Source organism: Apteryx rowi, unplaced genomic scaffold (assembly GCF_003343035.1).
Source record: "Apteryx rowi isolate R43461 unplaced genomic scaffold, aptRow1 scaffold_70, whole genome shotgun sequence".
Classification (NCBI taxonomy): domain Eukaryota; kingdom Metazoa; phylum Chordata; class Aves; order Apterygiformes; family Apterygidae; genus Apteryx; species Apteryx rowi.
In genome coordinates this window covers 391,685-419,160 of record NW_020450983.1, presented here as the reverse complement: position 1 = coordinate 419,160, position 27,476 = coordinate 391,685, and the positions used below count along the sequence as shown (strand labels likewise).

General features: G+C 37.7%; 2 protein-coding genes across 9 annotated transcripts in view; one reads left to right on the top strand and one right to left on the bottom strand.

Moving 5' to 3' along the window:
- Window positions 1-1,425: 1,425 nt before the first annotated feature.
- LOC112976106 (thiamine transporter 2-like) lies at window positions 1,426-13,276 on the top strand. Its single transcript, XM_026086995.1, has 5 exons — window positions 1,426-1,575; window positions 3,552-4,368; window positions 6,597-6,789; window positions 7,681-7,822; window positions 9,070-13,276. The coding sequence occupies exons 1-5, from the start codon at window positions 1,426-1,428 to the stop codon at window positions 9,190-9,192; spliced, it is 1,425 nt and encodes a 474-aa protein (XP_025942780.1). The 3' UTR covers window positions 9,193-13,276.
- The window catches only part of AGFG1 (ArfGAP with FG repeats 1), a 36,513-nt gene continuing 21,582 nt past the window's right edge, over window positions 12,546-27,476 (bottom strand). The window contains exons 6-15 of one of the 8 annotated variants that reach the window (XM_026086986.1): window positions 24,124-24,243; window positions 23,348-23,419; window positions 22,197-22,406; window positions 20,443-20,626; window positions 19,649-19,728; window positions 19,255-19,347; window positions 16,872-16,919; window positions 15,312-15,470; window positions 13,663-13,754; window positions 12,546-13,276 (exon numbers count right to left, since the gene is read on the bottom strand). In XM_026086986.1, the coding sequence (XP_025942771.1) occupies window positions 13,217-13,276; window positions 13,663-13,754; window positions 15,312-15,470; window positions 16,872-16,919; window positions 19,255-19,347; window positions 19,649-19,728; window positions 20,443-20,626; window positions 22,197-22,406; window positions 23,348-23,419; window positions 24,124-24,243 (1,118 nt within the window). In that variant the 3' untranslated portion in view covers window positions 12,546-13,216. The remainder of the gene's footprint in view (window positions 13,277-13,662; window positions 13,755-15,311; window positions 15,471-16,871; window positions 16,920-19,254; window positions 19,348-19,648; window positions 19,729-20,442; window positions 20,627-22,196; window positions 22,407-23,347; window positions 23,420-24,123; window positions 24,244-27,476) is intronic. The other 7 variants (XM_026086987.1, XM_026086988.1, XM_026086989.1 and 4 more) reach the window with 7 other exon arrangements.

Below are 27,476 nucleotides of genomic sequence, written 5' to 3'. Positions count from 1 at the left end.
GTCAACATTTTTATCAATCTCATTTCCCAAGTCATTTTTAAAAAGACCTAGAAATTTCTTACTATCTGAGATCATGAGGGCCGGTTTCTAATTTCTACATGACAGAAAGTCATCCTAGGAGGAGACTGCACATGGATCCATAGCAAATGGATGGCACCATAGCCACAACTTTGACAGTTAATCTATTACTCTCGCTTGCTGAGTGCATTTGGAAGGGATGCAAGATTTATGTTGATGCCATTGCTTACTCATCTGGGTTTTAATATATTTTCATTTTCAAAAGATGTAATGGCTATCAAAAGATTCAAAGCAGATTTAAAGAGTTAAAAGATAACACTTTTTTTCTATATACGTAGAAACAATGATTTATAAAAGATGATAACCAGAGGTGATCATTTAAAATCAAATTCAAGGCTAGGGTTGGCCTTTTTCTGATAAGGTTGTAGAAATACTGTCTTAATAACATAGAGCAAACAGCAAGTTTTAATAAATATAATCTCTTACAGTGCTATATAGAGACATTTTATCTAAAGTGCTTGCTATAAAGTGGAATTGAATAGTTAAAAAAAACCAGCTTCCATCAGCTTGATTCCAGCCTCTCAGTAGTTTCTTTGTTTTCTCTCCCATATACTTGAGGATATTCGTGTTTCACTTGTTTTCCCAGGAACAGCAGAACTGACTTTCTAATGTGAAAACCAGTATAATAAGTTTAAAAAAAAAAAATCTTTTTAGACTTTTTTACTGCCATCTACAGTAAACAAACAAGTCCCATTCTTTCCCTTTTGATCATTATTTTCAAAAGTGAAGTCAAGATCCCTCTTTTCTAAGTCTAAGCAGCTACAATGAGCAAATCCAAAGAGCAAATTGTTTCTGCATCTTTATTTGCCCACTCAGGTGACCAAAGCATAACAAATATGATGAGTATTAAAGTATTTTGAAGAAACCCAGCTCACAATGGGCACCTGGCTGGCGGCTCTTGCTCTCTGCGAACAGACTTGCACTTCTCATTGTTCCACTTGGTTCCCAGAGGGCAATTCAAAGCCCCCTCCAGCCTGCTGATGACGAGCTTCAAGCAGTTTGCAAACCCATTCATCCCGAAATGAGACTGTAATGGAGCTTCATTCTTTCAATAAAACACATCCACTCAACTCTAAGTATGCCATTTAAGAATAACCCTTGACAGACATTAAGAACAACCCTTGATAGGTGATACAAAGATTGGAATTCAACACCACCTATGTACTTTGATCCAGGTTGTTCATTTACAAGCTGTATCTGTGATTACTGGAAGTATGGCAAGAGAAACATTAGTGGAAGTAGGGTTAGTTAACGTGCAACTTTACAAATGAATCTTTACCCACTGTAGGGAGCACCTTTATAAATTCCTGTTTTGTTCACTACTTCACTCTCTTTTTCAGTTAGGTTATGGATTGCTGCAAGGAAGCCATCAGCAGCAGCTGGATTTATCCCACACTGATCCTCTGCGCAAATGGATTTTTCTCCACAATGAGGCCATCGGAATCTTTTCTCACTCCTTACCTAACTGGACCAGACAAAAAACTAACGATCGAGGAGGTATGTAACTACTCTCTAAAGCAATAATTGGAATATTTAAAGCATTAAACCATACAGCAACAACTGAACAGGAGATAAAATACTCAGAAATACAGGCATACTTTATTTAGAGAATCATATTTAAGATTCTCCTGGCAAAGAAAAAGGATCCTCCCCTTTTGCAGAGGGTCAAAATTTGAAAGTCTCTACATTCTTAGGGCTCTGAAACCAACTCAGCTGTTGTTTGGGAAATGGATACTTTCAGCAAAGTCAGGTCACCTAGTCCCTCTCCCTCTCCAGAATTGCAGGAGCAGCAATACTAAGATTTATTTATGCTTATTGTGGAATTGATTACAATGACAGTGAAGCAGTGATGGGAAATAGCAAGAAAGCTACATAGACTTTTCCCTTCTGAGCTGTTAGATTATTACCTGTATTACAAGACTGTTCTATGCATTAATTAGCCTGTACAAGTCACATTCGCACAAAAAAAATTTTTGACAAAAGCATACATTGCAAGTTTCCTTGCTCTACTCCTGTATTAACTGCTGGCTGCTTCAGGAGTACATGTTGTAGCAAAAGGGGACTAAGTTAACAAGTAGCTGAGTCACAGTACTAATGGTATAATTAGAAAACAAGCCTGGTACAGCCACATACAGCTAACACAAAGAACAGTCATTCTGGATTTACACTGGCAAATATTGAAACAATCCACTAGCATAGCATGAACCTAAGGTTTCTTCTGAAAAAGGTATCCGTGGCTTTTTTTTTTCCTCTCTTCACAACTTTACCAAAAAGGGATTTTTCTCTCTCATATGCAACATGCAGATATCTGGATAGGATGCCTTAATTCAGATCTCGGCAACAATGCTCACCTCAAAAATAAGGACAGTGCAGATACTGCCTTTTTCAGCCAACTTATCCTTCCGATTGCACAAATTCCACAAGTTTTAGTCAAGCTATTAAAAAAAATCCTAATTAAAGCACAGAAACAAGAGAATTTGCCCAGAAAGATGTAGTGAGCCTGCATCATTCAACTCACTTCAGTGCTAGTTCAGAAAGAGTAAAACAAAAACAAAAAAAAAGGGAGAAAGAAATCCAGCTCTTTTCTCAACATTTGAAACAATTCCACTTAAGTCCAATCACTTAAGCCAGAGAGCAAGTGATCACAAACTAATACCCTAGCAGGTCCAGCAATTGCTGGTTAAGACCTCCCCAAAACAGCCATCTTCACATCACCAGATGAACTTTGTCTACGACTGTATTTAACAAAATACGTACCCCTGCCCCAGCTGTAGTCAAAGCTGTCCAGGCAAACACTGAGTTTTAGCAGAGACTAGTACATAGCACCATTCAAGCTGACTGCAGATCAGATTCTAGAAAAACAGACTTCCTCTTCAGAGCACCTATGTACTTAAGGCCAACTGAAACTTATTCAAATACTGTTCCATCAAGGACTTGTATCTACTTCTCATGCACAAAATTTGAGAATAACTCATAAGGTATTTCTAGCAGTAAGAGCTACGCTCTTGCTATGTGCAGATCCAAATCCCCCATGATAAGAAGGCTGCGATTTTTTTTTTCCCTATTTCTACCAAAAGGCAGAGATGATCAGAGGTATAGAATGACTTATACATGAGGAAAAGCTAAATAGGCATTTATTTTCAGCTATGGCTGGGAATAGGATTTGGTGTTAGACCTTTGCTCYGACACAAAAGCTGTTACAACACTTCAAAAAGCTAGGTATCAGAAATCTGCTTCCTTCACAGGCCTTTACTTGTATTGGAATTGGTTTTATTTTAAGCAAGTTTGCACGTTTATGTAATGTTAGTCTTGCAGCATTTCCCTTTGCCTACTAAAGGAATACATTTGCAGTTGTACACTTTACAGCAATCTAAACACACAGATCAAGGTTTCCTGTCACCAGAACTCCTTTTGTTCCAATATTATCATCACAAGCTCCAAAAATAACAGAGATTTCCTCTTTTACCTTCTAGGTGACAAACCAGGTTTTCCCAGTTTGGACATACTCCTATCTTGCACTCCTTTTTCCAGTCTTCTTGATTACAGACTACGCACGCTACAAGCCCATCATCATCCTGCAGGGCATCAGCTTCATCATCACATGGCTCTTGCTCCTCTTCGCACATGGAGTGGTGGCCATGCAGGTGGTGGAGTTCTTCTACGGCATGGTGACAGCCACCGAGGTTGCCTATTACGCCTACATCTACAGCGTCGTCAGCACCGAGCACTACCAGAAAGTGACCAGCTACTGCCGCAGCATCACYCTTGTGGCAGCCACCGTGGCTGCAGTGCTGGGGCAGCTTCTGGTTTCCTTGGCCCACGTCTCCTACTTCTACCTCAATGCCATTACTTTGGCTTCCCTGGCCTTAGCATTTGTGTGCTCGTTTTTCCTCCCAATGCCCCAAAGAAGCATGTTCTTCCACAGGAAGGATGCTGCAGAAACTCTCCAAGGGCCAGATAAAGTTGTGGCTACATTCAGCCCCAACAAGCCCTGCRGCTGCCAGGAGGACACAGACCCTGCATCAGCTGACACAAGACCAACACCTGAGCAGCCAGCTGGCCAACCTCAGCCCCAGAATCATGCACTCAGGGTGCTGGTGCAGCTGAGCAAGGACTTAAGGGAGTGCTATAGCTCTAGGAAACTTCTTTACTGGTCCCTGTGGTGGGCTCTGGCCACAGCAGGCTTTAACCAGGTTCTGAATTATATCCAAGTGCTGTGGGACTTCAGAGCCCCCTCTCACAGCTCTGCAGTGTATAATGGAGCTGTTGAAGCAATAGCAACTTTTTTAGGTAAGAACATTAGCACCTACTTCTAAATCTGTCATACCCTGATGGCACTCTTTAGTAATGTCTTTGGTGCTTTTCTGTTTATTTCCCCAAGAAAGTCAAGGACCAAGCCACAGCAGCCTCCAACATGTAACCCCCTACAAATAGTGTGCAAAGTATGTTATTTTCTAGGACTCCACGTAAGTTGTAYGATAATCTAGAAGAAGGTTTTATATTTATATAAAAATACCCTATTTCTTACAAGTTCCTCATTCCACTAAGAAGTAGTGAGTTCACRTTCACAACTCTGCTTAGACCATAAATTCAATCCCAAGTGGCTGAAACACCTGTGCAATATCACTTTGCCTACTCCTCCCCCAAATATGCATAAATCAGGTGGCTTAAGATTTAAAAGGCAGCATATTAACAGAGAAACTGCTCTAGATAATCTGTTTAGAGCATGGATTAAAATCATCATCCATGTCTCGATCAAAAATTTTACCTCTGGATGTGACATACAAGGAGAGAGAGATCTGGGATTGTTTAGCCTCAAGATAAGAAAGCTCAGAGGGGATTTTATCACTGTATAAATACCTGATGTGGCAGGGACGGAGTAAAAGAAGGCTGAGACAGAGCCTTCTTGGTGATGCTCAGTGACAGGACAAGAGGCAATGGACACAATCTTAAACATGAGATATTCCACTTAAACATATGAAAAAGCTTTTTTTGTTGTAAGGGTGATCAAACACTGGAGCAGGTTGCCAGGAGAGGTTGTAGAGTCTCCATCCTTAGAGATAATCAAGACCCAACTGGACACACTCATGGGCAACCTGCTCCAGCTGACCTGCTTTGAGTGTGTGTGTGGGGGGGAGTTGGATCAGATGATATCCGAGAGAGATCTTCCAACCTCAGCTATTCTCCAATTCTGAGATTTCCTTCATTACAATTACATGATCCACCTGAACAGCCTCCTCCTTTACCTGCATGCCTTCTGCTTTACAGCCACTTCAAAGTATCACTTCTTCATTTAAATAGCTGTGCAGCACCAACGGAGCCTCATTTTCAAGCTCACATTTCCACAGCTCCACATCCTCCTTTGCACCAGCAGCTCTCTCCCATTTCTACAGGGAACCAGCAGTCCACTCTTCCTCCCTGTAAGCAGCATGAAATGCATTTTACTGAAGATACCCCAAAACTTCTAAAATTACTCATTTGAGCAGGGGGGCTTTTTGAGCTTTTAAGCCCTCTGGCACTTGAATAATATTTCAGCGTATGGACAGCACTTGTATTACTAGGAACCTCTTGGTTACAGCAGTGATGGGACCAAGGGGGCAGGCCTACTTTGACTTTTGAATTCTGCTGTAGAGCACCTGCAACCAGCAAAGAGTCCAGCTCTGCACTAATGCACTCCAGCCTGCCCAAGAACATCTGGGTAGCTAGTACTTGTCTGCCCCCCCGGGAACAGCTTGGAGGAGTCTGATGACTCACAGTGCCGTATAACATGCAGGAACCAGACTTCTCTTTCCTTCTAAGCTCCTAAACCTCAGGATATTGTGTTTCAAAGCTTTCAGAAACATGCAAGAGCCTCTGTGCAAAAGGAACAGAAAGGACACATATAACTGGACACCTTCTACTACTGTAAAGGTCCTTTCTTCCAGAACTGACATGTGGAGAAAAGTAAACTTCAGCATTATTTTTGAGATACAAATTAAGGCACTGGAGTTTAAGTTATACCATATTACATTCAAATAAGGGTTTTTACTATCTGATGGTCAGAAAAGAGTTGGCAAATGCAGTCCATAAGATTATCTACCRGAAAGCAAAGCTACAATTTCCTTAAAAAAAATTCCCATAAAAGTAAGAAGGAGTACAACAGATTTTCATTTCATGAAGGTCTTTACACAAAGGAATTAATCTCAATTATGCACTTTTTAGCAAAAAATACCTGGTGGGGTTTTTCCTCTCTTTACTCATATTTGTCAAAATGGAGTAACACTACAATAGGCAGCGCACTGCTGCCTCCAGCCTTAGGCATGAGGCACTGAGTAACTCAGTATGTGAAAGCTCCATAAACAAGGGAAACCCAAGACTTCCAGAACTTAATAGAAAATAAGCCACACCATTATCAAAGCCCATTGTGGCCTGAAAAAAGAGTCTCAAGAGATCCTGGCATGATCCATTCACTTATTTATGCCATGGCTCTTGAAGGATGATAGCGTTTTGCAGTTTTAATTGTTATTTTTAATTTTTAGGTTCAGCAACATCCATGGCAGTTGGATATSTCAAACTAAATTGGGACCTTTCTGGAGAACTGGCTTTGGGAATTTTCTCTGCAATGGATGCTGGTTCTCTATTTCTGATGTACTTTACCGACAATATCTGGGCATGCTATGCTGGTTACCTTGCTTTTAAGGCATGCTATATGCTCCTTATAACAATAGCAACGTAAGTATAACCCACCATTGTTCAATTCATTGTTCCAATTCAAATCAGTAAATTTCATTTCATACTTTATATTTATGAAAATTTTAATGAGTGTTTCCCTTGAAATAAGAGTTTGAATAGGTTGTGACAGCAACACATTGTTATTCCTAGCTTATATAAAACTATGCTTAAGAGTACATGACCTAACCATTACAATGGCTTAATTGAATTAAATTCTGTGTTTAGCTGTTCAGTGATCTATGYATAAATCTTTGCTAAACATCAAATGAACATATGCAAGTCTTCATTTCTGAATGTTCTTAGTTTACTGCATTTCACACCATTAAGACAGTATCACACAAGTAGATTAAGCAAAGTGAAACATGCTTCTTCAGAAGATACAGTTCAAAAAAAGTTGAATATGTAATTCTCTAAGTGACTGGAGGCCTCTTAAGCATCTTTAGAAGTCTCCATTTAAAACAGGAATTACAGAAGGATCTAGGATTACATACAAATGCAACAACCTGAAAATCAGTTCCTTCCACAGTCAGGGTATATAGAGATATCAAAAGAGATAAGCAAACCACAAAACAAACTTCTAGGCAAGTCTGTTCATTATCAGTCATATAGCAGAAATATCCACTCAAAGAAAAAAAAAAGAAAGAGAAAAAAKATAAGCAGGATATATGTGGCTAAAGTGGCAAAACCAAGAAACAGATTTCTTCCAAATTGAAGCTGTTGAGGGAAGGAAAGAAAAATAACCCCACACTAATGGCTACAACTGAGAGGAAATTCTTCATCCTATGAAGATTCCAATGTGCACATGAAATCATACCCAAACTTTCTCACAGAAGTAAACTGCAAGCATTCATGTTCTCTACAGCTTAAGTTAATCTGTACATTCATTTTTAGGTTTCAGATCGCTGTCAATCTAAGCRTGGAGCGTTATGCATTGATGTTTGGGTTCAACAACTTTGTTGCACTGGTGATTCAGACAATTTTAACTGTTGTTGTAGTAGATTCAAAAGGTCTGGGACTGGATATCAGCACTCAGGTAAGCTCCGTTATTCACACCACTCCCCAGTCCCTTACTCTCCTCCAAACAAGGGTTGGGAGGGTATTAGCTAATGGGCTAGCTTAGCACAGTTACTTACTCCCAAACAGGTTCATTTAAAGTGAACTGACAGTAGCCACTATAACCTACTTGTCCTTTAGTCCTATCAGTTTTGCATGTCTGCTATTACTTTAAAAAATTTTTCGTATAGCAAAAGGGAAAGAACCACTCCCTATTATTCAGTTTCCTTTTATTTAAAGGCTTACTATTCACAAATTTGTCAAAATACCCTAAACAGAACTGGGAAGCAAACTAAAAGGTAATCCAAGTATCTTCATTACAAGGGTTGTTCTAATTTATGTAGTTTCATGTGTACTTTAATTCTGAAAATACAAGTCTCATGATTCCCAGGCAGCTTTCAGAATTAGTTTAAATGTGTATATTGAATGAGGTCCAAGTTCAAGCTTTCATCTTTTCAGCATGATCAGTAAGGTGCATGATCACTTTCAACAATATTAACGTTCGGGCGGTCAGAAGCCTAGATTTGTTTGGCAAAGATGAAAATCTTTACTCTCATTATGCCCATACTATGTCAAGGGATGTTCAAAGCACAAAGTTGAATTTTTAGAACTGTCACACCTAATTGGACTTTATTAAGAAAACTGATAAAGATAAGCTACCCAGTGACAAACACTAGAGAATTTTTAAAGAAAGCAGCTGCTCACCAAGCTAGACTTTACATAGTGAGAATAACTCAGCAGAGCATGCTATAATATGGAAGACAGGAGCACATCTATTTAGAGTTTCATGTTTCACAGGAACATAAGAGATAATCTCAGTATTATTTTACAACCCATCAAAAACCAGCCTGAACAAGATTAGTTTTAGGGAAATTTTGATCAGGGAAGAGATTTGACAACACTATAAAAGAAAAAAGAAGAAAAAAAAAAAAAAAAAAAGAAAGAGCCAGATAGTGCAGGGCAGCTGCCCTCCTGCCTTTGGGGTGGGGAGGGGAAGTAGCAAAGCATATTCTCTCTCCCTGCTTTTGCAGCAGCAGACTTCCTAAGGGATTGAGTCAGGCAGCCAGACTTCTTGAGTTTTGTACACCACAGGATCATTCTGGGGAGCGGGTGGCAGGGAAGGGAAGAAGGCAGTGTAGGGACACCCCAGAAGTTTTTAACTAAGAAAAAACAAAACAGTTCTTGTTTCTTCCTCCCCCTCCTCCTCCTCCCCACCCCATTTCCCAGTTTCTCATTTATGGCAGCTACTTTACAGTCATAGCTGGGATTTTCCTGATCAGAAGCATATACACCATTATCTCCATCAAATGCAGAAATATCAGTGTGGCTGGTGAAAGTATTGATCATTAAAGGGGGGGAAGAAAAGATGGTTGCAAGCAACAGTGCAGAAGGCTGCATCACCTGAGCAATGAATTAGGGGAACCGTAATGCCTGATCAAGYAGGACTGGTCAGTGGTGAAACAGGCTGTTTACATGCCTTGAGCATAAAGAGCTTTGCTTTCCCCCCCGCTCCATCTTCCCCAGTAGTTCTAATCCCAACCTCAAACAAGCTTCTATTTCAACTCCAATTTAATGATAGAGGCCTGACATCAAAACTTACATTAGTGCTCAATGAGCACAGTAAGAGGCAAGCGCATTCAGAGGCCTGAGCCTCACAACACCTTTGAACTTTCACTTCTGTCAAGGATTTCAACTGAAGGCAGTTTTACTCTCACGTTAACACCTTCACACATTTCTAATAAAGCAGTTACCCCACAGCAGCAAAATGACCTTCATGAAAGCTTCCCACAGAAAACTTCAAGGCTTACGCTCTTCTCACCTGTAAGTTGTGACATGCATTTTAAAAGCAAGTTACCATAGATAGCAGTAAACCACTTTTCTAGAGTTGCTACTTCTGTAAATTAAAAAATTGATTACTGCAATACCATATAGTATAACAATACTGCCATTTTAGTTTATTCTCACTGATGACCAAGCAGCAGTCAGCTCAGATTCCACATAGATAATACAGCCCTCAAATCTAGAATCACAGGACTTTAAGAATACGCATCATTAGAGACAGACAAACTGCTACTGACGCAGTGAAAATTTTGCTGTAAATTCAAGATGCGTGAATGTAGCACACTAACTTCCCTTTAAGCGCCTGTCTCGATAAAGAGTGATTAGTTTAGAGACTCAGCATATACATTATGTCTGACAACTTCTACGACCCACACATACTGATCTTTGGAAGCAAAACACAACCCTAAACACCTTTTTTAAAAACAAACAAACAAAAAAAACCCCAACACACATGGGGAGGCATTTCAATTTCTACATAAGGCAGTCTTAGTTAAATAGGAACACTTTTTAATTTAGATGTAATTGAAGTTAATTAACGGATGTCTCTCTTAACCATGTTTGACAATGTACACTTTAGAGACAGCTAATTCCATTGTATTCCTTTACCACTATGTACAAATTTGCCATGAGTGAAAGTAACTGATACTTCCCCCTGTTCAGCTCACAAGAAAGTCAAAATGATAGATTTCTTTAAAAACAATTTTAAAAATTGTCTGAGCTTACTTTTATGTCCCAAGAAGTTTTCCCTGCAAGAGATCAAGTTATCTGCATCCTATTTACAGTTCTCCTCTTTCAGTAATTCCAACTAGATTTGGTCCCTTTTAAATTAAACTCTTGCCTCAGTATTTGATTCTATGCAGTACCTGGAAATTATGCAATCATTCAAGTTAAATAATTTAGAATGATAGTACCCAGGCATCACATCTGCCTTTTTGGAACAGTTTCATGATGTATTTCATGCTGTATCTTACACATGTAAGAATTAATATATTAGGATTAAAAGAAATAATGTAGAAGCTCTCCAAATTAATATCTGCACAAGGGAGCTGAAATTACAAAGTTAAATGCTGTGATGGTAAAGCAGAAGAGGATACTGAAAAGCTAATGGACGTATGGCTTTTTGGTAACTATGCCAATTACATGAGCAATTGTGTGAGTAACTAACTACAGAGGTTTCTATGACAAGAATTCATTTTGTAAATACAGCTATCATTAAAAAAATTCAACCAACCAAACAGCAACGGTGTCAGTTTCTGCTCAGTGTCCTTCAGCAGCACTCAGCTTCGTTTGGATCAGAACAACTTCAGCAGACTGCGCTCTCCAAGGCCTTTGCATCAATTCACATGATGGGAGTACAGGACTGTTCCCCTTCCAGAGGGCTGTTCTGCTCTCATTGGTGAGACACCTGGGTAATTTGGTCCAGTTCCCTGCAGTAAGTATGCTGAAGGGTTCCACAAATCCTTCTGAATTCTTCCTTTCCCACTCGTTACTCCACTAACATGTCATTATCCCAAAACAGGTAAGGTCAACAGAGCAGAACTACAGCTATTCATACCATACTAAAGAGAGTGGTGAGACCAAGGGCACCACTAAGATCCTGGAAACCCTCAGTCGCAGGGGAATTGTTTAGTGAATTTCCCAAAGCCTCTCGGGAAGTAAACCCCCAGCCAGCCAGCAGCCCTTGTCAAAAGGGAGAGAAAAATCAGACTCCAAATCTGACAACAACCATTTTAACTTCAAATGTGTTAACAGGACAGAGCAGACATTTAAGTGAGGAATACTACTATAAGCAACTTGTTATACAACCAGTCTGTCCCCAGCTTTGTGGGCTCTCCAATATTTCAGAAAAAGGTAAGCTACAGRAATTCCTAGTCCCCATAGGCAGGCAACAGAAGTGACAAAACAGGCATAAATAAATAAATAAATAATAGTTTTACAAGCAGTGATCACATCTTTCAGGTCCCCTGGAAATAAACAGATCAAATATTCAAGTAGTCAATATTACAAGTGAAATTTCTTACCTTCAAGAATTCTCCTGTTTGGCTTGTATATCCTTTTCTCAAAATTCATCTAAAATCACCTGATCTTATTCATTCCTGTTATCTTGAAAACAGTCAGAACATCACTCTTCAGCAGATCAGAAACGTTATTTTAAGTTTACAGACTATGTAGTCATGAGATATTTACATTTGTTTGCTTTGTGCCAGTAGCAGACTTGAACTTAAGCCAAGCTGTCTCCGAGTTTATGCCTATCATCACCTATTTTGATACAGAGAGTTACTATATACTTCTTGCAATGTTCCTATTACAGGCTAGAGAAGCCAGACATTTTTACTCTACAAACTCCATTCTAGTATAATAGAAAACATTCTAGTAAATCAAAAAAGAATCAAAGAATTTAATATTCCATGGAAGGTCTTACTGATATCTATGCATTTTTAATACAAAGAGCACTAGTACCTGCTGTCACACAAACTGTTCTGACCACAGCTAAGTCATGTTTAAAGACTGACATTAGCTGCCCATAATTACGCATCTATCCCAGCTAACGCTTTCCCCTCAAGTTACTACCCTCCTCAGTGCTTCCACTGTCCTTCATTAAACAGCTGATCTATCAAAATAATCCAAGTTCACTTAAACGTTTCACCATTAATTAGGTCACTTCACTTGAGCCAGACCAGCAGGTTTAACCACAAGGACACCAAAAGAAACATGAAACATATCCAAGATTAAGCATGTGGAAATTTTCAGCTTAGCTCACCTTAGAGCATATGGCTTTAGATAACTCATGTGTATGAGAGTCACGATATGTACATTTTAACCCAATAAAATGTTACTGTACAGAAATAAGTGCCACGCAATTGTTTTTTCTAATATTTATTTTTTTCACCTGCAAACTGTAGCAAAACATGATCAGCTTTATTATGCAGACAGGTATCCCTCTAACATTAGAGATTTAGGCATGTATAAATAGAAGAGCTCTTAGGAAAGGAAAACATTTTGAGAAATGAACAAACCTTCAATTTAACTTCATGACTTCCAATACCAATGGTTAAAATGATGTAGCTCATTCATTCCAAGAGATACAACAGCACCTTAAAGTGGCTGATCTATTTCCCAGTAACATTTTTCACATAACAATGTGTTAAAGTTACAAATACTGATATGCACAAATAGCTATTTTCTAAGAAAAATATGTACAGTACTGCAGCATAATGAATGTGGTATCTGCAATAACTTATTAGCCAATTTTAATATACATGATACCGCTACTTTTTACCTGCCAAATCACAGGTTCAAGGATGTTTACCACAGCCCTCTGTTTTGCACATTATTACCTGGTGGGGGGTGGTTTTGTTTTCGTTTTGTTTTTTTCTTCCTAAGGTACACAATGCAGGCTTTTATTTTTACTTCTTAAAGACTTTTTTTTGTGTGTTTAAAGCTAATATCAGTGAAACAAGACAACAGTGCAAGAGGCGCAGAGATGTTATGTGACCACATAAGAGTTCTTTTGGGTAAAGTGTCTATAAGGCTATAAGAAAGGATTGGTTGATGAGCTTCCTGCTGGAAATTGTCCCGTTGGTGCACCAGCCTTGGGGAAAAAAAGAAAAGAGAAAAAATAAGACAAGTATTTAAGATTTTTTTCCATACTACAAACCCTAAATGCATGGTATATCAAATGAAAAACAACTTACTAGAAATGATTTGTTTTTACGTTACAGCTTTTCATTTTTTTGGTAGCTCTCTGAAACTGGACTACTGTAAAGAGCACAGTAGGTATGTATCTCCCTTTCAATTATGAGCAGCATTATGAATGCCATGTCATCAGAATACTGAATTGCATTTAGGTAGATTCACATGCTGCCTTCCCTTATTTGAAAGGAAAACAATCTGTATGTGTCTCTAAATTAAGTGTTACACCTTATGTCCTCTTTTAGACATGCAGAAGTTATTATTATCTTGCATCAACTCACTTACCATAAAAGGGTTACTAGATACTCCAACAGCTGCAACTTGTCCAAAAGGAGTTACTACAGGCTTTGCCTGTCCAAATGCAGCAAAACTTGCTCCTTGGAAAGATAACAGTGAAAATATTAATACTAGTAACCAATGGTCAGAGTTCTTTACTCCATCTCCCCCCATAAAAATAAGTGGAAGCTTGGACTGTACCAGATCAGCAGGGCTGATCCTATAAATGTTATATAGTATTATACAAATTTTACAATATTAAGTTTGGACTTCATCACTCAACCTTTATTTATATTAGGACTGCTTATATGTACAAGTTGGTTGCAATACTAGGGAAACAGATGCATTAGCAAGACCTGTTTCTAATTCAAATATGCAGCATTCTCCTCCACCCCAACTAGCCCGAATGTAGAAATAAAAGCATTTCATAGACTAGAAAAATTTAAGTACAGGAAGAACTTTGAGTGTTCCAGGTATGAAGTCCACTGGTTGAAAAGGAAAACAGTAAGAAAGTTGGAACTGTTTAAGCCTGGCAAGTGTTCCTTCCAAATTAAACATTTTTGGTTTTAGAGCTTGCCCCTATTTAGTAATTAAAAATAATCTGGAAAACAGGCAGAGTTTAAGACTTCACCATCCTCAGTTAGGAGTTACTTCTTCACACCTCAGCTGTATTACTAGATAATATGAATGCTCCTAGTCTGCCTCAGTGTGCAGTCATATGGACTGCACAAATCGGACAAAAGTGATTCATCTTCAGTTCTATAAAGAGTTTACTGCTCTAATATTCAAGTAAAGTATACATACATGCGTCTGTGACAAGAAGTTTCACTCAGATAACCAGCAAGTGTAAACTAGATCTGCTTTGTTTTCTCCAGAAGACTGGTCCAAAGAATTACTGCTTTTTTATTAATGTTTTATCAACAGTGCACTCAGATGATACTTGACAACATGACTGCTCTGTAAATGTTACAGTCTAAGAACCATTGCATCCTAGAGCTAATGTCCAGAAGTGCTGTGCAAGAGAGCTCCAGAGAACTGATTATAAGCTTTATACGACACAGATGTGTCAATATCATAAAGCTAAAAGTTTTTTTATAGGTAAATTCTTATGATAATGAACAATAAGACACTATTACAAGTGTAAGTAAAAAATATGACTTTGTTTTATTTCCAACTGTTCAGAGTTAATCAATTTCCAGTTTCTACATATGCACTTTATTTGGATTTTATTGTAGCACTTCCATTTCAGGAAAAAAGTGTACTTTCCAATTTTGTCCTGCCTGTACCCTATAAAGTTGGAGAAAGTGTCATAATAGGTTGCAGACACTGCTACCTATATAATACTATAACCTATGACAGATTACAAAATGAAGACAAGAAAAAACAGTTTTCCTGTATAAAAAAGCCTTTAAACCTATGAACATTTACAATTTTAGTATCAAATTAGGGTGAAACTTGAGTTATGCCATTGTACAAAATCTACCCAGAAAAGTCAGCTAAAGAGCCAATCTATAGCATAGGACCTCTCCCCCTGCATCAACATTATTATTAACTTCATATAAAAATAAATATGCACCCTTTAGCGCTAATGTACAAGCAGATCATTTTCTCCAAGCTCTTCTCATCTAAACAAGATTATCTAAAATGTAGAAACCTACCATTTGGCTGCTGAGCAAAAGCAGTCTGTTGAGGGAAAGCTGCCTGGGCTGGGAATGTGGGCTGCTGGAAGTTGCCACTGAAGCTAGTAGGAAGACTGTAGGAGGCAGGAGTTCCAAATCCTGCAGGCATGCTCATGGATGCAGTGCCAAAAGTTGCTGCTGGTAGGAAAAAATAACATTCAATTATTTGCAAGAAATCACTTTTTTCATGAGACAAATTAGTATAACATCATGTTAAGAAGAATATCCTAATGCCTCAGTGACCATACAGGAGTTGGATTCAACTTCTACAGCCACTGAATTGACTTGTTAGCTCAGATTACCACAAACTAGATGCATGATTTACTTCTGCATTTTAAAATGAATGGAATCATTTCAAATTTGCTAGTTCAGCAAACATTCAGACAAACTTTCTAAAAAGGGAATTCTTTTCTCCGTTCTCTGCATTATTAAATACTTCCCCCAGAGTTTTTTCTGGTAAGAGTGTGTATATCAGAAGCAAGCATTTTCAAGCAGTGTAAGCCCCTCTGTTTCCCTCTCACTAAAAAAAAAAAAAAAAGCATGAAAATACCTCCCTAATTCCAAGGAAGTTACAAGTCAAAACAAAACAAAACAAAACATAAGGGATACATGCATCCCCTTGCTTTTTGTCCCATCCTCAGCGTCACTTTACAGAAAATCCTCACCATGCACATCAACTAGCGCGCAGGCTTCCTACTGCAAACACTCTTACCATTGAGGTAAGAATTAAACAAAACAACAACAAAAGAAGTCTTTTCATCTGATTCTCTGCTGAACATTTCAAGTAAAGAACGTACAGCACATACGCAATCCCACATGCCTTCAGACAAATAAATAAGAGCAAATTAAGTGCAAAAATGTAGCAACAAAACCATTATTAAGTCTTTTGGGAGTTATTCTAGTAGTGAGAAGTATATAGAAGGCTTTTTGGTACAAACACATACCAGGCATTTTCTTCTACTTCAACATTAAACAGGACTGTTCTTTTGAAATGTTACATGTTTTAGCAGATTTTAAGTAAGCCCAGTTAAAAAAAAAAGTAGCAATAAATATAGCTTAATTACCAGTTTACCTCAAAATTACCCAAGGGCAGACATTATACATACATAAACTATTGATAAAGTACGTACTAAACTAACACACTAGCACTGCTCTCAAGTTGCAGTTAGCAGAGAATCTATTCAACAGGAAAACTTGCTAGAACAGCAAACCCAAAAGCACAAAAAGAGCAGTGACTTGGGATATCCCAAAAGGTATCAAGCTACTATGAGTATAAACTTCAAGAGTCACTCAGCATATTAACATTATCTGTGACGTGGAGGTTATCAATAATGGTTTTGTTTCAGTTGCTTAACACAGGTCGCCTATACTTCTCTCCCCCCGCTTTCCCAGTTGCCAAATACCCACACCCATGCCGTTTTAAAAGAGGGCAAGAGCCTGCTGAAATTCTATGTGCAGAGAACCAGATGGCTGCCAATAAGCTTTTACAAGCAAGAGCAACTAGCCACACAAAACTTAATACCAAATGTGGCCACCTACCAAAATGAGCCTGAGGAAATATGTGAGAGTGCATTGCTCCCGAGAGGCCTTATGGAAGCCACAAAGAGACCAGACAATGTCAAGTAGTTTATACACTTTTGAATAATTTCTTAGATAACTACTTTTACACATGTACAACACTTAAAACCAAATAATTCTTCCATAGTATGACCAGCAATAGATTCACATAAGATAACACTAGAAATAAATCCTACAAATCAGATGTCCCATCTAATAAACAGCAAAGCTCATGCAAAAAGAAAGTTTAGCAAAAAGGATAGGCTACAAGTTTACACCTTACATTGAAAGTAGAATATTATCTATAGTTGGTATCTCTATTATCTAGCACGTAACCTCAGTACAGCAGCGAGTGCTGGAAACCTCTGCAAGCAAAGGGTAGCACAGTTTAGAAGGTGGAAGAAGGGTACAGTGGTTCAGTTCACACACACTTAAAGTGGATTTATCCAATTAACTTTGTTATATTGCCATTTGGTAGACATCCACATTGAAGTAACTTCCTTCACAGTCCATTAAGAATGCTGCTTCTGAAGGCTACAAGTTCTTAAAGATGATCTAAAATAGCACAGTTAGTCATGGGATTTAAAAAAAGTCACTAAATAGTTGAGTAAGTTTAGCTGCAGAGCATCCCAAAAGGGACTGAAAACAGAATCCATTTTAGCAGGAGACAAGCATCTGATCAATTCAGTCTTAGCTCAGCCTGATCAGTTTAATTCAACCTACCTAAAACTTTGAGCAAAGCACAGTTCAACATTAAAATGCATATATAAAGCAGACAAATGATTTAAGACACAACAAAAAACACACACACCACAAACCCCCCCCCCCACAAGTCCAGGTAGATAAAAGTGCCAAAATTTAGCAGTGCCTTAAGAAAGGAAAATAAGCACAAAATAACATGCAGCTAAATTCATGATTAGTGCTCTAAGCAGCAGCACAGGTTTGTTTGTTTTTAAAAAGACTTAAGTTATTTTGTCTATGAGGTTATAATTTACAGAATCCTGAGAAAATTAGATGTATACCATGAGCATTCAGATCATATATTCAAACATTGTTATTTTGCTGTTACAGAAGAGGGAAAAAAAATAAAGGACACTTTCAATTCACCTGTTTCAACACATTCATTTTAATTAGTCACTGATCCTGTAAACATGCTCCATCTTCACATTAGTTTGAAAGAAGTATTTTTATGGTGCTTCTCCAGAATCAAGTTTTATTCCAAATACAGTTTGGTATCAGCACTCGGGCTCTTGTATGGCTTATACAAGAGTTGAATTTTAACTAAAGCAGAACAGGAACTCCCAATCTGCTACAAAGTCTAAGGGGTTTTAAGACTTCCACTAAAGTATATTCCACGTTTTTTTTTTTTTTTTTATGTAATAGTTGTCTTTTTTGTGGTTCATTTGAGAACTGTAGCCCAGCACCTCCTCTCAAACATTCATCTCACTGTATTTAGACAACTAAAGCTCACGGTCCCAAGATTTTCTCGTATTATTAAATCTTTTTTTAAAACTCACCCCAAACTAGTTTAGTAAAATATCATACAACACAGCAACAAAATATTGAGAAAGAAACCAGATAAACCAGTCAGAATCCAGTTAAAATATATGGTGGTGGTGGTGGGGGAATCGAAACTCTTACTCAATCCAAAACTTCAGTCAGTTTTTCCTCTCCACAGTAGACACTAATTGGTCCAAGTCTAGGCACATTTTGAAATACTGCACTCTCCTCCCTACCACCTTTTATTTTAAATCACTCCATAATTCTTTAGGTGGAGTACTGAATAAAGGGATTGGTGAGGAGCTAATAGTTCCAAAGCCTTGTCTTTCCTGGTTCTAGCTCCAGCTCTTTGCCAGCCTTGGTTTTGAGGACCTTCAGGACTTGGAAATAAAAAAAAAAATTCAAGTGTACTAGCTTGGCAGCAGGGCTTTCAAGATGCCCAACTTCAGGGCAAACTACCAAGAAGCCAGCTTCAAAGCCACGTTTGCAGTCTTGGAAGGTACCCGACTGGCAGTATGCAACCTACAAATAGCTGAGGGAGTATCAAAACATCTCAAAACAGATCATTTTGACATTTTTCAAAGATGAATCTTGAAATTCTAGCTTCCTGTTTCTGGCCAACTCCTAATGTCCTCAGCCCAACAAAAATATCACTAATCAAAAAAAAAAACCAAAGAAAAAAGCACTTGACTTTTGCATCCTATTTGTAACCATTTTACTAATTGAACAAACACACAGTATGCCAAATAAAGACTAAAGACAGGTAATACAAAAAAGCCTTTAAGAAAAAAATTAGAGTTATGAAAAAAGAATCAACGAAAGTCTTGAAAGTAAATTTCTTAAAGGATTAGTGTTTTTTTCTAACCTGTTGCTCCTCGGCTATTTGTCTGGAATGGATTTGTTGAAGGTGCCACTGGGGCAACAGGGGCCGCTACAAATGGATTTGTGGAAGGTGTTGCTGAAAGATTAAAAGTTATTTTATTTTTAGTAAAATACAAAAATCTTTTTAAAATAGTCAGTCTGACTTGCATTACATTTATATGATTTTTACACAGAGATACACAAATATCTATAATGGCATAAGAAAAAGAAAAAGAAAAAAAGAATTTATTATAAAGTGATTAACTTGCAATGTATCACCCACACAGACAACAATATTTTTTTGGCATCCTTTAGCAACTTCAGTATCATTAGTGTCCAAAGTATAGCATCAAGGTGTTTGCTTACAGTCTGCAAAAGTGTTAGTAACACTTAAATACCTCCAAATGGAGCAGGCACACTCGAAGATGCAGGCTGTGTCTGTGCAGTAGCAGCCACAGGTACTGTTCCAAAAGCATTGCTGAAAATAATCCACACATTCAGTGAAGTCAGTGTTGCTTGTTTAACAATTAAATACAACCTACAATTATTGCTGGCATGTAAAAGAATAGAAGAAAGGAATGCTTAGGCACAGTTGGCAAATTTCTATATAATCCACTGATGCCAGGAACTGAGGCCCTGATGCCAGGGTCAGAGACTAACATACTTATACTAAGCAATGGAAAGTCCTTTCCACCAACAGCAAGAGAGAGAATATTGAACAGAAGCCATTGGCATAAAGTTGCAAAGCAAAAGCTTTAGGGTACTTGCAAAACCAAGCATAGCTCTAACAGGCATTTGTTTTTCGTTACTTTAATGATCTAAAAACAAGTGATTGGCACTATATACATTACAAATATCCCAATAACCTTTTGCCAGGGATAATGCTATGATTTTAAATATGCATGCAAATATTCTGTACAGAAGTGTTACCATTTAAGAGGTTTAGTATGTAATGACTAGAAAGGCGCAGAGAACATTCTGCTGACAGACAATATTCATTTTCTCTTACAACATCTAACAGACAGTACTATTACTTTAAAAAAAAAATGCAGTTTCAACAGTACCTCTAAACTCATTATTTCCTTATTTTTGGTAAGAAAAAATATAATCAGCTTTAAGCAACTTCCCTTGAGCTATTTTTCCATATACTGATGAAGTCAATTTACAGACTATTACTTCTAATAAAAAGTACCTGCTAACATTACTGGTGGAAGTATATGCATTACTAGAGGTTGCTGTGGAGCTGAACACGCTGTCTAATTCTGCTAGAGCCGCATACTTGTCTGAAGATGCACTTGACTGACTTGGGGCTGACAAAGCAGGACCTGCTGATGCTGTCACTACAGTGCTGAAGCCGCTTCCTTGCTCGCTACCACCTAGAAAGAGAGATACCAGATTAAAAATAACGAAGATGGTTTTCTGCCATCTCTGTTTTCTGCCCTGCTCTGCTAATGTTGAATACTACATGGAAGTTCAGACACACACAGATTTCAGTTTCCAACTTAAAAATGAAATATGCATTATGGCCTATAGAGAAAAAAAAAAGTTACCAAGCCACTGCTATTAGCAAAGTGTCACGTTCTACAGCTCCAAAGAGCCTCTGCTTTTCCCAGAATATAATGACTTAATACTATTGTCTTTTCTTCAACTAGAAGAATTCATTGTTTAAAAACACAAATACCATTTCAGAACAAACCTCTACATTACAGATCAACACTTGAATTTTCACACCATTTGAGAAGCAATAAAAAAAAAAGTTACAGAATAACTAGTCATGTCTCCTCAGCATAGCATTAGGTAAATCCATACTCAAGTTTTTCCATCTCCTGAATTTACATTTACAAGCATTAACAGATGCTGCTTCTCAGCCACTCTCTACAGAGACAGTGTCCTCAAAGGACTACTCTTACGGCACCAAGCGAATAGGGTATTCTGTAAGATGTCATGAGGTTCAAAGAACCATGATAATGGGAAGTAGAAGATACAAAAATACACAGAACAACAAAGTATTATCTTTCTATACGTCAACAGTAGTAATGAACCCAAAAGATAAGCACAGATTTTTATAGATAATAAGTAGGAAGAAAGGTACGATACCACAGCATCTTTTGCCAAAGGGCTGACCTTGAGTCATCTGTTTTGCTCCTTATATCCAGTGCAGTTTTGCTACTAAAAGAGTTAACCTCTATTTGGAATTTTTATACTTCTATAACTTAACCCTTCATAAGGATTGCTAAGCCAAGGAGACAGAGTGACTTGACTGAATATAATCTTCTTGTAGGCTTGTATTGAACACAGACTGAAGCTGAATTTTGCATCTGTGCTAACAAACTAAAAATAATTTCAACTTTAGTTTTGGCAGAACTATTATCCACTGCCAATTAACGCTGGTTCACCCCAAGCAGAAACCGTGAGGTGCCTACAAACTTAAAGTAAAGATTAACAGAATCACATACCATATAAATATTTTTGGTAGCTGATGAAACTTGTTTAGTGCTTCAACAATATAAAGAATAAAACCAATCTGTATGCTAGTGAAATTCTGGTATGAGAAAGCTACTATTGCAGTTCTTCATAATAACTGCTGCTCTCCATTAAAGAAACTTCACCACAGGTTTTTAGCTCAAGTATCTAAAAAAATGCATTACTGCACTAATCATTATTTAGACATTTCAATCTAGAATTCTTCATTTTGACAGCAAGTAGGTTCCCAAAAATTCATTTTCTGATGGAATCCTTTTGGAGTGGCCATGTTAATTTTGAACTTATGTCTTGCACATTATGGCACACAGCAACACAGCGTTTAAATAAGTGAAATTCCACCAATAGTTTAGAGGACAGACATTTTGGAACACAGTAAGTTACTATCTCGACAGACATAGCCATCCTTGTGATATGGAATAAAAGTACTGTAGTACAAACATGTCAAAGAATAAAATTTAATACCTTGCCCTGTGCTGAAGATATTATCTAAATTAGCAAGAGCTGCATATTTGTCTGCTGACTGGAGATTCGGTTTATTCACTGCAGCTTTACTGACTGCAGTTGCCGTTGTGTTGCTCTGAGAAGCACTGAAGGCTCCAAAATCAGCACTGGAGGATTTGGGGAAGTTATCAAAGTGAGCAAAGTTAGCATTCACTGATCCAGCACTTCCACCTGTAACAAAATAAGTCAAACATGATCGATACTCAAAGCTAGAAGTCTCTCCAACTGCAATCGGTGGCACAATAATCCCACCTCTTTGGGGTTACGTGAAGCAACATCTTCCCCCTGCACCATCCCACAGGTTTAAAACCCTTTCCCATATCCTTCAAATTCATGTTGGATCACCAGATTAAATAATTTATAATATTTAGTCTGTAGATCAGAGATTAAAAAACCTTTAACAGCTTGATCACAGTCATAATTAGATCTTGCAAAACTACTTTAACAGTTTATGGGTAGTACCTAATTTCAGCAATAACATTTTACTAGAAAAATAAATATTGGTCTCAGTTTTAAAAATTCAGAATGCAGGACCTTCATTTTCCTTTCTTATGTGTCTAATGAATAGCTACTATTTGAATTTACTTAATGGTACGATATGTTTGACCATTTCAGATGTCAGTCATTACTCCAGGCAAAAAACACAGCTCAAAAGTCCAAAAGTAGTATGATATGCCACCATGCCAAGATTCAGAGAGACTTGTTCAGTTTTTTATTCTCAGATTTTCAGACTGCAACCAGTCAGAAAGGGGTGGGATTTAAGGGGGAGATGCAGCTCTTTTTATATCAAGTCTCTTCTGACCTCAAAGACATATAAGTCAATTTGAAAAATGTGGCTTAGGTCCATATAACAGAACTTGTATTTAAATATGAAACTATGAGCTTCCAACTCTTCAGTGTCCAGAGTGTTAAATTGTTCCATTAGGTACATTAAATATAAAATATATAATAATTGGTTGAGGATTCCACTCATACAACAAAAAACAAAAGACACGCAACTTTTTAATAGCTTAATCAATGAAGTTAAGACATATGCAACAGTAGAACTGAAAATGCTATACAACAATGGCAAACAGTGAAGCAAGCTGAGTTTTCCACTGCGTGGAACTTACTGTGCACAGCCTGAAGAGGAAAAGCTGAAGTAAATTCACCAAAACTGCAGCTAGATGAAAGCGTTCTGAACGCTGGACAGCCAGAAATTGTGTGGGGGTTAAAGTTAACATAAGAAGGGAGAAAGAAAATTTGAAAAAAAAGTTTAAAACAACACCACACTCAAAAGAAGAAAAAAAAAAAGACAAAAAAACAAAAAAAAGGAAAAGAGTCAGTCAGCCAAAGATCTAGACAAACAGCAAGTGTAAGCTCAAGCAAAAGTTTTAAAGCATGATCAAATTAAAGGAAAACAAAATAAATCTTAGCAATAGGCTCTACACATGAAGCCCTTTGACAGCCATAGTAAAGTGTGTGCATACATATTATATATACACACACACACACACACACAGAGACATACTTTTTTTTTTTTTTTTTTTTTTAAGTAGTCTGATGTGCTTTTGGGTTTACTGAAACCCTTCTAAGACGAAAATAGTCAATTTAATATTTATCATAAGCAGCATGGTTGTGCTCTATTTTTATAATTCTTTCAGGTGTAGAGCTAACAATAAACATACAGTGCCCATAAATCAGACTTCTTAGTAGCATTAAAAAAAAAAAGGAAGAAAAGAAAAGAAAATCAACACCAAACAGAAGGAATTCATTTTGAGTTTCCCCAGAGCTTCAGATGGCTTGATTGCACTAAAGCAGGCAGATGCAAGAAAAACTCAAGTGTCTTCCAACCTAAAGGTATGGTTTATTTCAATTAAGTATTAATCAGAAGTGCTAGGAGTTCTACCTGTATTTTGGGGCTGAAAAGAAGACTGACTTGCTGTGGGGAAACCTCCAAAATTACTCGAGCCACTAGACTGTCCAAATGCATCAAAGTTTGCAAAACCTGCATTTGCAGAGCTCTGTGCTGTAAATTGCAAAGGAACAAAACATGTTAATGGATATGGGAAAAAACACAAAAACAGATGTATTAAGTGAATTAATGGTCATGACAGCCTCCAAGGGTTGTGTCCTGCCTTGTAATTTCTTTTTACATAAGAAGTATACATAATATTCTACAAATAAAAGTTGTCTTTGAAACAAACTTTCATGAATCGCCTTCGCAGACCTAGGTCAGTTACTGCTACTTCTTCTCTCCTCCTCACAGCTACATGACCTAATGAAGTCCAGTCTAGCTTAAGCCTATAGTGTTTGGGGTGAACATTGCTTGGGGAAAAACAACCAAAGAGCATAGAATACCAAAGACAGCTGTAGAAGCCAAACAAGGTATCACTCTAAACACTGCCTCCCAGAAGTAGGATTTGTGGACTAACTGAGCATTTGTTTGAGAATAGAAATTAGAAGGTGTTCTTATACTAACAATTTGAATTCTTCCTATACAAAGAGCTTCTTCCTTGGGGGGATTTGGTTTAGTATCACTTGAATAGTTTCCGCTAGGCTTATAAATGCATTTTACTGTAAAATTAAGTTTTTTAAAAACTAAAATCAAAGTACAGAAATATGGAAAATCAATACCAATGCCAAGAAGATAACATGCATAGAGTGAATCCACAAAATAAAATCCAAGGAAATTTCAAACAGAATTTCAGTTTGGTCCTTCCTTTCGTGCCATACTATAGGAGGAAATAAAAGTTAAAATCCATCTAACTTCAAACAGCTGGTCATTCAAGCATGAAAATTCAACAGGAATTGAGTACCTAACTGWTAAGCTGCCTTGAAAGTCTTAGCCACTGTTACTAGCAAGCAGAAAATGTTTTTAATCAAATATAAAGAGATAAGCTGAGTCACTCTTTAAAGAAAGCTAACAAAACACCTTTTAGTGGGAAAGTGGTGGGAATACATTCTATTATTAAGGTCAGCACTTCCAGGTTAGCCTGGAGGAATTTCGCAGTCAAGTAAATCATCCATGGGAACAATAAATGATGCTGATGGTTTAAGTATTGCTATAGGTAATGCTGGCTACTTAAAGAAAAGGTTGCATTATTTCACTGAACAATTTCTATTAAAAAAGCATCTGTACTACAAGTTTATAAACTAAAAGGGCATTTTTATACAACTACTGCACAATGCTAATAATATAAACACAAGTACAGGTATTTCCCCTTCACGTGGGGGATCGGGAGAGAGGGTGAGGTGCAACTCTACTTGATAAACTTTTTATTAGGAGCACTCACAAGAGTCAACAAGGAAGGTGGCGGTGGGAGTGGCAGGGGGAGAAGAGGGAAAGCAAGCTCCCAGGACTAAGTTTAGCCCTGAAGTTTTCCCCTTCAAAGTGGGCAAGGAGGAAAAAGTTGACAAAAATAGAGGAAAAATAGTTTCTGTCATTAGACAGCATTCTAAAGACTCCAAATTCCACTGTAAGAATTCAATTGCAATTTGATTAAAAATGGAGATGATGCTATTACAGTGAGGCATCAACTGGGTAGGAGCTACACAAATATCTGTGTTTAATTTACTGAATAGCATTAAGTTCACAAAATTTATGTCATTCCTAGATTTGTGGAAAAGTTCTGTATTTGAACTACTCACACACACAGACAACTACGTGAAGAATCCTGAATCAAGTACCTTTCAAATCTAGACTGAGAAAACAGAATGTATTCTATTACAGCCTACATTTAATGATTTTATTGAATCAGCTGATACAAAAGTATGATTTACAAGACAGCCCATGTTAAAACAACAGTGCCCTAAAGACTCTTCTGCAGAGTATTCAGATATTAACCTTGCATTATTTTACACAGGTTCAAACTTTACAATGAGAAAGTAGCACAAAAGTAAAGACCAGGTAAGGACCTGTACTTTTCTGTGCCTGGATGATATGTACATCATGTTTTTAAGGATGGACTGTCAATTCCAAACTGAAGTTTTCCACCCAGAAGCCCAAGAACATCACTAACATAAGGAACCTCAGTGGATTACAGATAGGTCCAAATTTGCAACTGCTGTGGTGACTGCAGATCAATGAGGTGGCACAAAAGCCAACTGGCTAAAGCTAGCTTGGAGGTACGACACCACCACAGTCATGGCAACACAAGCTAGCCTTCACAGTCTTTGCTCAACTCCTCCTGCGGGGTTTCCACTACAAAGTGCAGTATAACGGTATGAAATATTCCAAAACAAAAGCCTCTGTAATAAAGACTGCATTTATTTACTTATGAAATTGAAAATAATTCTCCAGAAGACAATAATTGTGTTGTACTACTATATTTCTTCTGAGTGAAGTCTGTTCTTCCTAGTGATCCACGACAGAGTTGTCCTGTGTCATCATGCCTTTTTAAAACCTTTTGTTCAGGTACGCTAAGTTCATAGAACGTCTGCACGCCAAATAATTCTTAACTTCTTTTGTCACTATTAGCAGTATATAAGCAATAGACCGGGAGAATAGTTATCTACTATTCGCCTTCAAAATCTCATCATTTTGCAGAAGTTAGGGAACTTTGCAAGTTAGACACACAAAGTAAATGGGAGGTCAGCATGTTTCCCCTTCAACACGCAGCAACAGCCTGAGCCAGCATGGTGTATCAGGAAACTCCAAAAAAGGAACATATCAGAAGTTACACTGCCTGTGTTATTTTCACGCTTTACATGTGGATATCACAGATCACAGCAGAGATTTCTGAATATTTTCCTCCCAGCTTCTACACTCAGTTGTGTCTTAACTGCAGAGAGAGTAACTGCTTTAGCAGACATTAACCTGGCTGCTGCTCTTCAGCAAGTTCTTTAGGTAGCCATAGCGTACACACAGGAAGGACAAACAGTCCATCCCCATTTTGCAGGGGTAGCAAAAAGCACCAAGGCCCAAACAAGAACACCAGCCAATAGACCACAGGCTCTGAGAAAGCAGCACTGGATCAGATGCAAAATCTTCCATCCTCTGCTACAGTGTGTGATTGGCTGACAAGTTACATGTTCATGGCTCACTAAATGATCATTTAAAACTTATTTTTGCAAAAGTTGATAGATTTACAAACCCTCCTCCTTGCATTCTAAAGGGAAGAGTCTGTAGTCTTTCATTACCAGTTTTTGTTAATGCTACCCTGTGGTTACTGCACATAACACAAACCTTACCAACATTTTATACTAGTGCTCCAGAAAACAACTTTACAAAAAACTGGTTTGTGATATACATTCAGCTAT